At 38.8% G+C, this 15,352-nt stretch overlaps 1 protein-coding gene across 2 annotated transcripts in view; it reads left to right on the forward strand.

Annotated features, from left to right (window-relative positions):
* The window catches only part of SLC44A3 (solute carrier family 44 member 3), a 42,484-nt gene that overhangs the window by 17,443 nt on the left and 9,689 nt on the right, over positions 1-15,352 (forward strand). For both annotated transcript variants that reach the window (XM_070746519.1, XM_070746521.1), the window contains 2 exons: positions 3,555-3,720; positions 14,109-14,265. In XM_070746519.1, the coding sequence (XP_070602620.1) occupies positions 3,555-3,720; positions 14,109-14,265 (323 nt within the window). The remainder of the gene's footprint in view (positions 1-3,554; positions 3,721-14,108; positions 14,266-15,352) is intronic.

The following is a 15,352-nucleotide window of genomic DNA, read 5'->3' on the forward strand; positions in this document are numbered from 1 at the left end:
ATTATTATAGGTTTGCTTAAGTTGTCATTTTATGAAAAGCATATCCTAGCCATGTGTATTTACGTCTCTTGGTCTCCTGCTATTTCACTTTAAAATAAAAACAGCATTTCCTACAAAAAGAGAAAATAGTTGCAATTAAGGATATTTGGGTGGTTATGGTCTTAAGTCAAGACGTTAAACCAGTGATGGTGAACCTTTTTTCCGTCAGGTCCAAAAGGGCATGCACACACACTATCGTGCCTGCGCGAGTGCCCACACCCAATGCCGCCCCGGAGGCCCTCTGAAGGCCAGAAACAGCCTCTCAATTTCTGGTGGGTCTGGTTGGCCCATTTTTCACCCTCCCCAGGCTCCAGAGGCAAAAACGCCCTCCCCCATCCCACCGGACGCTCTCCAGAAGCCAAACATGCCCTCCGAGAGCCTCTGCATGAGCCAAAAATGAGCTGGCTGGTGCGCACATGTGTGCTGGCATTGAGCTAGGGCAATGGCTTGCATGCCGGCATATATGGCTCCATCACTGTGTTAAACTAATGATCCCGTAGTTCTTCAAAATGTATGGTATTACTTGAATTAAGGAAACTTAATAATTTTAATTGTATGATTAGTGCACCTGCTAAGGCAGTATTTTGTTTCGACTATGGAAATAATGGAGAGTGTTAGAAGTCTATAGATCATATATAAGGTAAGAATTAGTATGAGTCCAATTGTATGAGAATACAATATCAATGCAAAAATTAACAGTCAGCTAGCTAAGCGCCTCTTAAGGGCAAAGAAACAATTATTTAATTTTGTTTCTATTTGCAAAACTTTAAAATGAAAAAGTTTTTGAAAAACTTTTCAGTTGATGAAGATATATACCCAAACCTTCCCAAATTAAAAAAAAACAAAAAACAACATTGAGGGATAAAGACACAAACTTGGCAGTTGAATGCCTATTAGTATTGTTTCTGCTATATGAAATCTTCCTCATTTCCCCCATCCTGTTAAAATTGCATTGTGTAAGATAGAACTTAGGACAGTGCTGGCTCTTTGGCTAGAAATGGAGATATATACTGCTCCTAGAGCCAGAAAGGAGTAGCACGCATATGCAGGGGAACCTTTACCTTTTAACTAGTGGTGGGCTGCTAGCCGGAACCCTAAATTGGGCTCGCCGCCGTGGCTCGTGAGTGCTTGCAGGGCCAGCGTGATTTTGCTTCTGCAGCTGTGGAGATAGCAAAATCGCTCACAGAGCCACAGGTGCGCCCGTGTTTCGGCAAGGTTTTTTTTGCTTCTGCACATGGCAAAACACGGGTGCACCTGCGGCTCCGTGCCTGATTTTGCTATCTCCACAGGTACAGAAGCAAAATCACGCTGACCCCGTAAGCATCCATGAGCCATGGCGGCAAGCCCAAGTTAGCGTTCCGGGTGGAGCCCACCCCTGCTTTTAATGTAGAACTTGATGTACTACCCTTGCAGGTTTTATATGTTATATGAGTCTTCGGAGAGGGGCGGCATACAAATCTAAGTAATAAATAAATAAATAAAATATGTTGCTGCTGTGTCCTTCTCCAAAAGGAATGCCAATGCTAGGATTTAAATAGCAAATTTAAATAATAAAGCCAAGAGGAAAATTATGTGTTGATATTTAAAAGTGACTCTAGAATACTCTATGGATTGAAGAGAAGCATTACAGTATAATTAATTTTATTACAATATGGGAATCATTAAGATAATGAAAACAGGATGATTTGTAAAATAGCATGGACATTATTACAGTGAAACCTATATCCGTGTAGGTGTCTATGGCTTGCTTGCTTGCTTGCTTGCTTGCTTGCTTGCTTGCTTGCTTGCTTGCTTGCTTGCTTGCTTGCTTGCTTAGTTAGTTAGTTAGTTAGTTAGTTAGTTAGTTAGTTAGTTAGTTAGTTAGTTAGTTAGTTAGTTAGTTAATATGCCGCCCTTCTCCGTATACTCGGGGCGGCTCAGATACCATCCTCTCGGGGGGGAAATGTGGGCTTTGATCCACAATGCTAGTCATTTGGTGGGATATTATTATTATTATTATTATTATTATTATTATTTATTAGACTTGTATGCCACCCTTCTCTGAGGACTCAGGGCGGTTCACAATGAACCTTATCTTCAAGTGACCTTGCTCTAATCCAATCCAAATCTAATTATGATGCTGGTTTAGATTTCAGGATTCAGGTAGCTCTGGACTCAGTGTCACAAACATAATGGATTATTATTATTGTTGTTGTTGTTGTTAATGTTGTTGTTATTTATTAGATTTGTATGCCGCCCCTCTCCAGAGACTCAGAGCAGATGTGGTTTGCTCCTTGTCTAAGAATCTAAGCCATACCATTGCTTGAAGTGAAATCTAATATTAAATGCTACTCTTTATGTTTTGCAACTTAAACCTCTAGTAGATAGTTCAAAATGACTATATAACACTATTTCTGTCACTTTAATATGGAAATACAAATTAACAGATGCGTGTGACTGAAAAAGCAAATTGGTATTATCAATGGTCATGGGCTGTTTTCCTTTAGCTGACCTTAACCAATGTGTTGTTAGGTTACAAGGAAACACTTTCTATAACCTTGAAAAGACAGCTGGCTCGCCTATATTATGTAGGAGTGTGATTTGAAGGTCACATATTTCCTAGACAATGTCCTTCACTTAGAATACTTATAAAGTTTTTTCTCTTTCAGTCCCTGCCCAACCTTCCATTTAGAAGCAGTTAGAGGTTCTAATTCATAATGGACATGTTAATGTCTGAAATTGCTAAAACTGTGACAGCCACTAGATCTTTTAGAAAGTTTCCTTGTTTGTTTTGCATTTCTTTCTCAGGGTAAGATATTCAGGAAAAAAAGTACAGCATGAATACATTATCCTTTTCTCTATATGTTTGTATTTTCTAGCATGGAGGCATATTCTTGTCTGCTTTTGAAATCTTAATTTTATAAATCTTTCTTTTCTCTCCATGGAATGTTAAGATATTAAGTGCAGCTAAAGTTATAATTGATATAGGCAGTTCTTATTTAATGACTGTTTTGTTCAGTGACTGTTTGCAGTTAGTATGGTAATAAAAAAGTAACTTTGTGATGAATTTCATTTATGACCTTCATTGGTCTGTAAAACAAAGGAAAGCTGCATCAAGTTCATAGGCTTGATTGCTGTTTCACTCAGTGAAAACTTCATCTAAAAATTGAGTTACTAGTCAAAATTGTAATTGTTATAAGAGAACTACTTATACAAAGCTGTCTCAGTGTTTTAAAAGTTTATAAGTGTACTTCATTTTGATGTAACTTAAACATTTTGTGGCTACACTTCTTCCTTTTTCTAACCTATCAGTAGTTTTTAGTTTTTATTTTAGCATAAACATCGTGTCTTAGTCTGACATTTATCTTTTTATTTGTTTTTATTGTCTTAATTTTTTTTATCTATAATCAGTTTCATAAATTTTCATTATAAATCGTTTCTAAGATACGATAAATAATCAATTGAATAACAGCTGGGTAAGCTTAAAAAATGACGGAAGAATATTTATTTCTATTCTTTGTGTCTTAAATTTATAGGCAATGCGCAAGTCATTTCAGGAGGCCAAGTAACATACAAAATTCGATTTGGAATCCGCTACATGTGGTGGTATCATTTACTGGGGCTTATCTGGACCAGTGAATTTATTCTAGCATGTCAGCAAATGACTGTGGCTGGGACTATAGTTACTTGCTTCTTCAACCGGTATGTACAAAGTTAATCTAATTGCCAAAAACCTGTTTCTTAGCTTACTTTTACTGTATTTTTAAGAGATTATGGAAAAAGCATCAAACGATCCTGTAAGCATATATAAACAAGCCCTCTCGAAGTCAGTGGATTCCTTTCTCTGTAAGTATAAACATGATTATATAATTATTAAGGAATGTGATGAGAGCAGTTGATCTTTATTGGTTGATGTTCTATTCTGTGAACTAAGTGCCTTTCTTTCAAATCTTGCTTGTCTCGTTAATTCAGTGGCTGCATTCATGCCTAACACAATCTATAATTTAGTAGTGCATCAACAGGATTCAGAGTTCTGGACTTTCCCACACTACTTATGCTATTCTGGCAGGACTTTGGAAAGAAGATGAGAAACATTTGCTGTTTTCAACTAATAGTAGTTTTCCATTGGATACAAATTAGAGTGGGCTTTAAAGTAATGATTTGTTTGCATCAGAAAGCTGAAATCATGTCTCTAATCCAAGGCTGTTATTAAGCCATAGTTAAATGAGTGCAGATTGTATTTTATATACATTTTATTAAAAAATTTAAAAGAATATTAAACAGGATATAATACAGGATAAGGAGAAGAGAGAGAGGAAGATAAAACAAAAGTACGGAAAATATGAGGAAGCTTCTGATTTCCTCTGCACTATGGTTATCAAAAAAAGCTAACTTTTTTTCTTTTAGCCATTTTTTCTAATCAAAACAACAAATCATAAGTGCATTATTTTCTGTTTCATGCAAAAAGGTCTATAAAGTGTTTCCAGTGAACCATACGTACTGTCTTTGGTTTCAGTTATACTTTAATCTTTAAAATCTTTTGAAATGTTTTTTAGCTTTTTTATATGCCCTCCAAATGATAAAATGTCACTTCACATTGTTCACATTTCTAGCAAAGATTTGAAACCCCTTTATACATTCTAGATAATTTTTTTGGTGATAAGTGCCAACCTTAAATCATTTTATAAAATTCTCTTTTAAGATTAGAGACTAATGCAAATTTCAGTCCTTTCAACCAAATATTTTCCGATCAATACATTTATATATAATAACCAAAAAATTTAATTCATTTTATCATACGTTCTTTTACTTGTTCTTTTGTTGCATATTTCAATAAAAGTTTATACATTTTAGCAATAACATTTTAAACATTAATACATAGTTCTTTTTCAAACTCAGTCCTACTCTGTTTTCCCCAAAATAAGACCTCATCCCCTGATAATAAGACCAATCAGACTTTTGAGTGCATGGCAGTAAGGTCAATCAGGGTTCAAAAAACCCGTAGGGTCTTATTTTTGGGGAAACATGGTATGTTCCAACAATCAAATCTTTTATTCACTTCAGATCTTTCTGATAATTGTTTATAAGAAGATCAGCGATAAGTAAACAATTTATTGTCAAATCTTTGAATTTATTTTTCACTTTCTTTAAGAAAATTCTAGTATGATAAATTAGCCATTCATGTTTACTTAACATATCTCATCTAAAATAATTGCATATTGTTTTGAAACATAACACAAGAGTTAGTAGAAAACCAAAGTACAGTAATACCTCATCTTACGAACTTAATTGGTTCCAGGACCAGGTTCATAAGGTGAAAAGTTCGTAAGATGAAACAATGTTTCCCATAGGAATCAATGGAAAAGCCAATAATGCGTGCAAGCCGATTAGGAAAATCCAAAACATTAAGGCTTAAAAAAAAAAAGCTGCCGGCAGACGAAGCTGAGGCGAATGGAGTGGGGGGAGGGAAACCCATGGAGATCCAGAGGGGAGAATGGGGCAGGACAGAGTGGAGAAAAACGGAGGAAACCCATGGAGATCCAGAGGGGAGAATGGGGCAGGACAGAGTGGAGAAAAACGGAGGAAACCCATGGAGATCCAGAGGGGAGAATGGGGCAGGACAGGGTGGAGAAAAACGGAGGAAACGCATGGAGATCCAGAGGGGAGAATGGGGCAGGACAGGGTGGAGAAAAACGGAGGAAACCCATGGAGATCCAGAGGGGAGAATGGGGCAGGACAGAGTGGAGAAAAACGGAGGAAACGCATGGAGATCCAGAGGGGAGAATGGGGCAGGACAGAGTGGAGAAAAACGGAGGAAACGCATGGAGATCCAGAGGGGAGAATGGGGCAGGACAGAGTGGAGAAAAACGGAGGAAACGCATGGAGATCCAGAGGGGAGAATGGGGCAGGACAGGGTGGAGAAAAACGGAGGAAACCCATGGAGATCCAGAGGGGAGAATGGGGCAGGACAGGGTGGAGAAAAACGGAGGAAACCCATGGAGATCCAGAGGGGAGAATGGGGCAGGACAGAGTGGAGAAAAACGGAGGAAACGCATGGAGATCCAGAGGGGAGAATGGGGCAGGACAGGGTGGAGAAAAACGGAGGAAACCCATGGAGATCCAGAGGGGAGAATGGGGCAGGACAGAGTGGAGAAAAACGGAGGAAACGCATGGAGATCCAGAGGGGAGAATGGGGCAGGACAGAGTGGAGAAAAACGGAGGAAACGCATGGAGATCCAGAGGGGAGAATGGGGCAGGACAGGGTGGAGAAAAACGGAGGAAACCCATGGAGATCCAGAGGGGAGAATGGGGCAGGACAGAGTGGAGAAAAACGGAGGAAACGCATGGAGATCCAGAGGGGAGAATGGGGCAGGACAGAGTGGAGAAAAACGGAGGAAACGCATGGAGATCCAGAGGGGAGAATGGGGCAGGACAGGGTGGAGAAAAACGGAGGAAACGCATGGAGATGCAGAGGGGAGAATGGGGCAGGACAGAGTGGAGAAAAACGGAGGAAACGCATGGAGATCCAGAGGGGAGAATGGGGCAGGACAGAGTGGAGAAAAACGGAGGAAACGCATGGAGATCCAGAGGGGAGAATGGGGCAGGACAGGGTGGAGAAAAACGGAGGAAACCCATGGAGATCCAGAGGGGAGAATGGGGCAGGACAGAGTGGAGAAAAACGGAGGAAACGCATGGAGATCCAGAGGGGAGAATGGGGCAGGACAGGGTGGAGAAAAACGGAGGAAACCCATGGAGATCCAGAGGGGAGAATGGGGCAGGACAGGGTGGAGAAAAACGGAGGAAACCCATGGAGATCCAGAGGGGAGAATGGGGCAGGACAGAGTGGAGAAAAACGGAGGAAACCCATGGAGATCCAGAGGGGAGAATGGGGCAGGACAGGGTGGAGAAAAACGGAGGAAACCCATGGAGATCCAGAGGGGAGAATGGGGCAGGACAGGGTGGAGAAAAACGGAGGAAACCCATGGAGATCCAGAGGGGAGAATGGGGCAGGACAGGGTGGAGAAAAACGGAGGAAACCCATGGAGATCCAGAGGGGAGAATGGGGCAGGACAGGGTGGAGAAAAACGGAGGAAACCCATGGAGATCCAGAGGGGAGAATGGGGCAGGACAGGGTGGAGAAAAACGGAGGAAACCCATGGAGATCCAGAGGGGAGAATGGGGCAGGACAGAGTGGAGAAAAACGGAGGAAACCCATGGAGATCCAGAGGGGAGAATGGGGCAGGACAGAGTGGAGAAAAACGGAGGAAACCCATGGAGATCCAGAGGGGAGAATGGGGCAGGACAGGGTGGAGAAAAACGGAGGAAACCCATGGAGATCCAGAGGGGAGAATGGGGCAGGACAGGGTGGAGAAAAACGGAGGAAACCCATGGAGATCCAGAGGGGAGAATGGGGCAGGACAGGGTGGAGAAAAACGGAGGAAACCCATGGAGATCCAGAGGGGAGAATGGGGCAGGACAGGGTGGAGAAAAACGGAGGAAACCCATGGAGATCCAGAGGGGAGAATGGGGCAGGACAGGGTGGAGAAAAACGGAGGAAACCCATGGAGATCCAGAGGGGAGAATGGGGCAGGACAGGGTGAGAAAAAACGGGAGGAACTCAAGTCTGGAGGTGGGGCATCCCAGCGGCCGGCGGCAGGTTCGTAAGGTGAAAAAAGTTCGTAAGAAGAGGCAAAAAAATTCCGAACCCTGGGTTCGTATCTTGAAAAGTTCGTATGACGAGGGGTTCGTATCATGAGGTACCACTGTAGATGTTTTTAACTTGAGAAATCAGTCTCAAAATGATACAATCAATTATTTAGAATTAAATCAGCTTGCTGTTTCATTTTGAAATGATAATACTTAACTAATCTATAAAATTTGTTGGGATTAGGTGAAGTGGCATGATTTGCACATGACATTAAACCAGTGTTTACTTTTTGACCATGTTTTTTTTGAATAGGCCCTAATATTTTGGTTCACATTAAACCAAAACAAATCAAATATATTGCATTTTAATATTAAGCATGAACCAGGGCATTTAATACCTTAAAAGAGCTATATAAAAGCTTTAAAAAATTAAAAACCTAAATTATTTCTAATAGTCTGTTTAATATACAATAAATTGCTTGGTTTTTTAGCATGTTGTTATATGTGTGTATATGTATTAGAGAGTTATGTGTGTGATAAGATGCTATGTTCTAGAAATACTATCAAAATGGAAGAGGGAAATCAAAGCCTCTTGCATCATAAACTACAATCCAAGCAACGGTTTATTAAGTTTCAACCTGGAAGAAATTATATACACTTCTCCACTTACAACTATTCGTTTAGTGACTGTTTGAAGTTACAGTGGCACTGAAAAATGTGGTTTATCAGCATTTTTCACATGATCATTGAAGCACCCCCATGGTCAGAATAGAACATCAAAATTCAGACTCTTAGCAACTGGTATGTATTTATTATGGTTGCATTTTCCCAGGGTCATGTGATCAACTTTTGTCACCTTCTGACAGGCAAAGTCAGTGGGAAGCAAGAGTCGCTTATGATACCAACCAAACAAGTGCAATTAACAATTCACTTAACAATTGTCTTGCGTAGCAAATACATTTTGGGCTCAATTTTGATCAGATCTCAAAGCCTATCTGTAGTATTAGAATAACAGTCCTTAAAAGCTTCTTTTTCATTAAATATTATAAATACTGAAATATTCTGTAGTATCAGAAAAGCAATCCTTAAAAGTCCTTAAGAGCTTCTTTTTCATTAAATATTGTAAATACTGAAATATTCTGTACCTTCAAAGGCTTCACAGTTCTCCATTGTTTCCATGAAACTGTGAGATTATCCACAATTAGAACTGGAATTCTGATTTTTATGTTTTACTACAGTATTTGATTAATAGCACAATGTGTTTTAAGTTGTATTAATAGATTTAGATTTTCTCGTGGGTTTCTCATCCTCTTGCATAGGTAAACAGATTTGTGTGTTTGAATTAACATGCCCGGCTGTAGGGAGTTGATTTGTTAGATTATGAACACTAGGTTCATTTGGAAAGTGGTTCTGTCTTTAAATATTCTTACATTGTTCAATAGCTCATTGGTAGCCAGAGTGGAAATCACCAATCAAACTCAGAAGTGCAAACTAAGGTTGGAAAGTTAAGAAAAGATGCAAAAGAGTATCTTTTGATTGATAAATTATTGTTGCTATTTGTGTATTTCCATACAAAATGCCCTAGGGCTATGATGGCAAACCTATGGCACGTGTGCCATATCTGTGGGCATGTAAGCTGTTGCCCTAGCTCAGCTGCAGCGCGCATGCTTGCGCCAGCCAGCTGATTTTAGGCTGGCCCTCTCCCACCCCTCTCAGGAGTCTTATGCAGCTTGTTTTGGATACCTGGTAAGTACAGGGCTCATGCAGAGACTCTGGGAAGGCGTTTTCAGAGTGCCTCTGGGGGATGTGGGAGGTCGTTTTTGCCCTGTGGAGGCTCCAGGGAAGCCTCTGGAGCTTGGGGAGGGTGAAAAATGGGCGTACTGGACCTACCGGAAGTTAGGAAATGGGAGGGCTCTGGCCTCTGGAGGGCCTCTGAGGGATGGGGGATGATGTTTTCGCCTTCCAGAGGCTTCAAGGAGGCCTTCTAGGCTCCAAATGAGGGTTGTGCATGGACGCATGGGGGCAGGGAATTATGGGTGTGGGCACACCAGTACTTGAGGGAGAAAAGGTTCGCCATCACTGCCCTAGGGGTTGAGCTTGTGCATTACGGAATCACTATTCATAAGGTTTCAGTTCTATTTATATCGGGGATGCCTCACCCTTTTTGGATATGAAGGATTTTGGTTAAATTCTTTCTGTTTCATAATTTTCATAAAATGTCAACATGGTGTATTTATTTTACTTCAGTAGTTTGGTGAGGAGAAAGAAGGAATTCACACTACATTATATCCAATGATACATAATATTTTTAATTTTGTTTTATTACAAAATATGTACTGGTAATTTCGATTTGTATTCGGTGTGCAAAGAAAACAGTTTTATTTTTCAGGCACATTGTTTTTAGAACATAACTAAGGATAGTTATGTCATAGTTAAGGAACATAAGATACTTTTAGAACACACAGAATTATAGCAACATTTTCATAAAACATTAATTTTTAACACTGCATCCTATTGTCATCCTTTTAACCAGAATGCATAGGATAAATAATTTTGGACTAGTTTAATTCTGGCAAGAAATGTTGATTTGACTAATATTTCCTCTAATGAATATCTTTCTTTTTGTCTTATTTATTTATTTATTTGTTTATTTATTTATTTATTTGAATTTAGTTCATGTCAGAACTAAACTTGACTCTGATAATTGTAAGTTATACGACATTTTAATCAAAAACCTTACACTTCCAGAGGGAAATGTGGTGTTGATGTGTCTTCCTATTATTTGCTTCGTCAGCTTGTAGAAAATGAGATGAATCGATACACTAGAACAATGTTATAAATATAGAAAAGAAAAAAAAACCGAGTGTTATTCACATATTTTGTCGGAGGAACGTGAACAAGAGCTTTGTTTATCGCAGTCTGTGTAAAGCTTTCCTTTTTAGCTAATAAGCAATTTACAGGAAACTGGAGAGACTTTAGTTTTGCAAATCTGCTTCCTTACTACATAGTCCATTAGGCACTCTGCTCTTTTCTCCTAAGCAGAATTAAACTGGGGAGGGTTGTGAGTTGTTTCAGCTGGATTACCTATTGCAGGAGACATCTGTTTGACCTAAAACAATAAAAATGAAGCATGCTTTCCTTTTTTTATTTTTGATGAACGATACATTCCTTAGAAACTGTAATGAAAACGCTGGTTCAGATAACAGTATGCTATATAGTTTCTGCAAATAGGCTCTGCATATTCAAACATATAGCTAAATTTTTACTTTAATAGATAATACATTTTGGGAAATTTGACTGATTGGCAGAGTACTTCAATAAACATGCAATGAGTGAGGACCCAACTCAGGCATCATATTCATTGATTCTCATTGGGGGAAGACTTTTATCCTCTATCACCATTTCTAAAATTTGAATAATATTCTTCCCAGTATTATTTTGTAGCAAAAATATTGTTTGAATTAGTAGTAGGAATACGGGGAGCTACCTTTGAATTTGTAAAGCTGCTGCGATGGGATTAAGTACCTCTCAGATTTAAGCGAATAAAGAGCAAATGTAATTAATGTTTTTTTAAAAAACGTAACAACAAGAATAATAGAATGCATATAACAGTAGTTATGCTATATCAACCATGAAGACAGTTTAGGAAAATGTTGCTAAGACAGCAGGCCAGAAGCATTTTCTCATAGTAATGTTTCCTTCAATCTTTCTTAAATGTCATACATGACTGCACCACTAGAAACACCATGCGAATTGCCCTAGTTTCTAGCCTCAGCATATTATATGACCCTGAATCTGCAATGCTAGAGAAGATTATATGTGTCAGTAGACCAGCTGATGGCATTCTTTAAATCCCTATTATTTTTGCTTAAGGATTGAGTGCTTTATACTTTTTGTATATTTGGCTTGATTTTACTGCAGATACAAAGAAGAATATCAGGTTTTTTTCCAGTTTTTCCTTGCCAAGAAAGAGGTGAGGAAATTATTGGTTAGAATCACTTAAAAAATTTCTAGACCTTTTCCTAGACATTTCAGAACATACAGTTTGTGCACATTAATTATCTAATCTTACAAGTAAAAGGTAATCAAGCAAAGACAATTTCTTCTTTTAATGTCCATAAGAAGTTAACTATTATTGATGCATAATCCCATATAATATATGAATGTACACTTGGTTTCTGTACTAATTTAACTATGAAATTTCAAATGTGTGCTTATTAAGAGGCATTTTTATGTATCTCAATTGAAGCTGAGATAAAAATAACTATTTCAGACATAGAATTAAAACAATTTGAAATATGTTAATAATTATTTTATACAGAAATCCAGTCATTATCCTTATATAGACTTGTGGGCTGGTAACTGAAATATATGCATACCACGTCTATGGTATTTCCTATTGAAAATGCTGAAACACAGGAAAGCAGTGCAGCCATTAAGCTGTAGTGTAGCAATAAGAAATTTTTGTGGCTCCTTGGGAATTTATGTTAGAGCAGGCATTTTAGTGGGTATTCTTTTGCCCTGACAAAATAAGGTTTCTTGAAACAGTTTAGTCTACTTCACTATGTTGTAGTATTCAATATTGGTTAAATAGGAGTGTGCTTAATTCTAAATTCTGTGTTTCTTACTTGCTCTTCTTTTGCAATTTTTATAATAAACAAAAAGCCTTAAAAGTTTTACAAGCAGCAGGTGAGCCCATGAAGGTTCATCTGCGCATGCACAGGATTAGGTTGCACACACAAAATCATCCCTGCTCCTGGAGCCATAAAGGTTGGGGACCACTGCTTTTATACCACATTCTAAGCAGTTGTCAGAGTCAGCATGTTGTCCCCAACGAACTGGCTCCTCATTTTACTAAACCTCGGAAGGATGGAAGGTTGACTCAACCTTGAACCGGTCAGGATTGAACACCTAGCTGTGGATAGAGCCAGCCTGCAATACTGCATTCTAACCAGGTGAGGGTTACTTGTCTCCTGCGCTACCAGTACGCTCCTGGAAACAGGCGCAATAGCGTGTCTGGCAGGCAGGTATGTGCATGTCTGCGCAAGATTCAGCTTCTGTGCATGCATTGGAAACGAAATCTCTCGCAAGGGCACACACATGCGAGATTTTGCTGATTTTTGGCATTCATTCATTCATTCTTAGATTTCTATGCCACCCTTCTCAAGGCGACGTTACAGAAACAAAAAACCGCTGAAAATTGGTGAAATCTCATGCGCGCAACCATCCTCGTGTGAGATTTCGCTTCTGGCGTATTGGCAGAAGCCAAATCTCACATGCAGCTCCATTTTCCCTACTGGAACACCATCCTCCCCCCAAATGCCCCCGGAAACCTATTACTGATACTAGCCACTATACCACCAGGGCTCATATTGTACTATCTGTGCATACTGCACCCATTTGTTACTAGGCACAGCCATGCAGCACGGGAGGGGGGAGTGAACTGGCAGCGAGGTAGGTTGGAACACCCCCCTGCTCATAAGTTACTTTTTTCAGTGCTGTTGTAACTTCAGACGGTCACTAAATGAAATGTTGTAAGTCGTGGACTACCTGTATAGTGTAGCTTCTGAAATGGAATTGGCTGAATGAACAAAGGATAAAATGATAAAATTTAAATTGATCAAAAGTGTTATTTTATTTATTTATCAATTAACAAAATGTATATAGCCACCCAATTCACACTCGGGGACTGAGTGTTTTGCAAGTATAAAACCCCAATTCATAGCCCTCATAGGGATGTGAAGATGTTTAATAGATGCTGCTTCCCTAAGACCAAAAGGAAAATATCAAAAAAATAATCAAATTGCATCCAGGGTATAGAAGTGGGATCCCCAAAAGTAATTAAATTTGCATCCTCCGTGTAGAACTGAGACCTGAGTCAGCCAGTATCTATGCAGAAATATTGAACATTATTCAGTCAAAGGCCTCATAATATGAGGGAATTGTCAAATCAATGTATAGTGTACAGTAAGAGCTGAAAGAATGAACAATTCCTCTCTCAAAAAAGGAGCCAGAAGCACCCCAAGTGCTTGTGCATTTTTTTTCAAGCAGTATGGCCATATTTTGCTTGTCAGTAGTGTAGTGAGGTACAAATTTGATTTAAATAAAATTAAATATCATTTGTGTGGTGTTGTTCTCATCATGTATTATACTGATGTATTAAACACTTTAGTTGCTTTAAAAATGTATTAACACAAGATTTTTTGAAAGATTTGGAGGGGGCATATTTCAGGATTTGATTGGCTCATATTGGTTTGAAGCTCAATTGTCAGTAATAGTTTTGGGTCAAGCTGGACAATAAAGAGACTGAAAAGAAAAAGGGAAAATAAAATGGGAACTGTAAACACTTGGAAGGATTTCCAAACTATTTGATGAATATTCTGGTAGTTATATTGTGTTTATATTTCATTTTCTGTATCAAGCTTGTTTATTTTTCATTGCAGAAATAAGTGTAAACTATCAAGTCATCCAATCCTGAGTTCCATATCACTTCTTTTTTGTTATCATCTGGGAACAGTTGTGAAAGGGTCCCTTATAATCCCAATCATGAGAGTCCCAAGGATTATTCTATTGTCTGTTTATAACATTCTGAAAAATAAGGTAGGCTCCTACTTTCAATTTCTAACACCACAGCATAGCAGTTGGGCAAATAAGTGTAGAAATGTTGTATCTAAGTAAGGAATGCAAATGCAGTCTTTCTTTATTTGCTTACTTTTAGATTGGACTTTATAACTTAGCCTTATCTCAGCAGGCAACAGCTTAAAAAGCAATAAATTCCATTGTAACAGACTTACTATAAAGAGGATCCATATCCTCATGATTTGCTCCTAATCCCTGATAGCTAGAAAAAAGTACTGCACAAACTAAAAAGGTCTGCTTAGGCTAAGTCTCTATCTATGAGGAGAAGATGAAAATGTCTATTATGAATGGGTCAGAAAGGGAGGGAATGTGGATTGATGTTTCAACTTTGTTCATGTGAAGTATCATGACCCTTTGAGTAATTAAGGTTCCAGTGAGACAAAATGAAAGAGATTTCCAGAACTTCATATATTAAAATGGAAGGCTGACAAGTATGCAATATTAAATTTATACGCATAGGTCGATTTAACCAGAAAGTAGCAGGAAAATGTGCAGGCTTGCATTTTTCTCATTCATGTTGCCGTTAGCTATAATTTAGGTGTCAAGAAAAGACAAGTATGCTCTGATAATATTTTGCAAACTAATGATGTACTTTGGGAATATCTGCATGGCAAACCAAAACCACTTCTTCCCCTTCATCATATTGACATTTTCCATAAGTGTATATGATGGAGTTTTAACTTGCGGGGGGTGGGGGGGAGAGAAGCAAACGGAAGTTTAGACATTTACTTTCCCTCCTTGGTAATTTTGGCCAATAATCCGAGCACTCTGCACCTGTTTCTTAAGGTCTTAAAGAAACTTAAGAGGGGAGAGTTGCTGGACAGAGCTCATGAAGTTTACTGGATGCCAGCCAGGAAGAAGAGGGCCAAGCAATGAATGGTTTTCCTTTTATTAATTGCTGCTTTCCATGATCTAATTAGCCTGAATCCCAAATGAATGTGTTGCATAACTTTTGGTCAATATTTCCTTGGGTTCGTAACACTTCATAAATTAGTTTTATATACAGTATGCATAAACTTGTTTGGTGATGCAAATAGTCCTTGACTTA

Source organism: Erythrolamprus reginae, chromosome 3, assembly GCF_031021105.1.
Source record: "Erythrolamprus reginae isolate rEryReg1 chromosome 3, rEryReg1.hap1, whole genome shotgun sequence".
Lineage (NCBI taxonomy): Eukaryota > Metazoa > Chordata > Lepidosauria > Squamata > Dipsadidae > Erythrolamprus > Erythrolamprus reginae.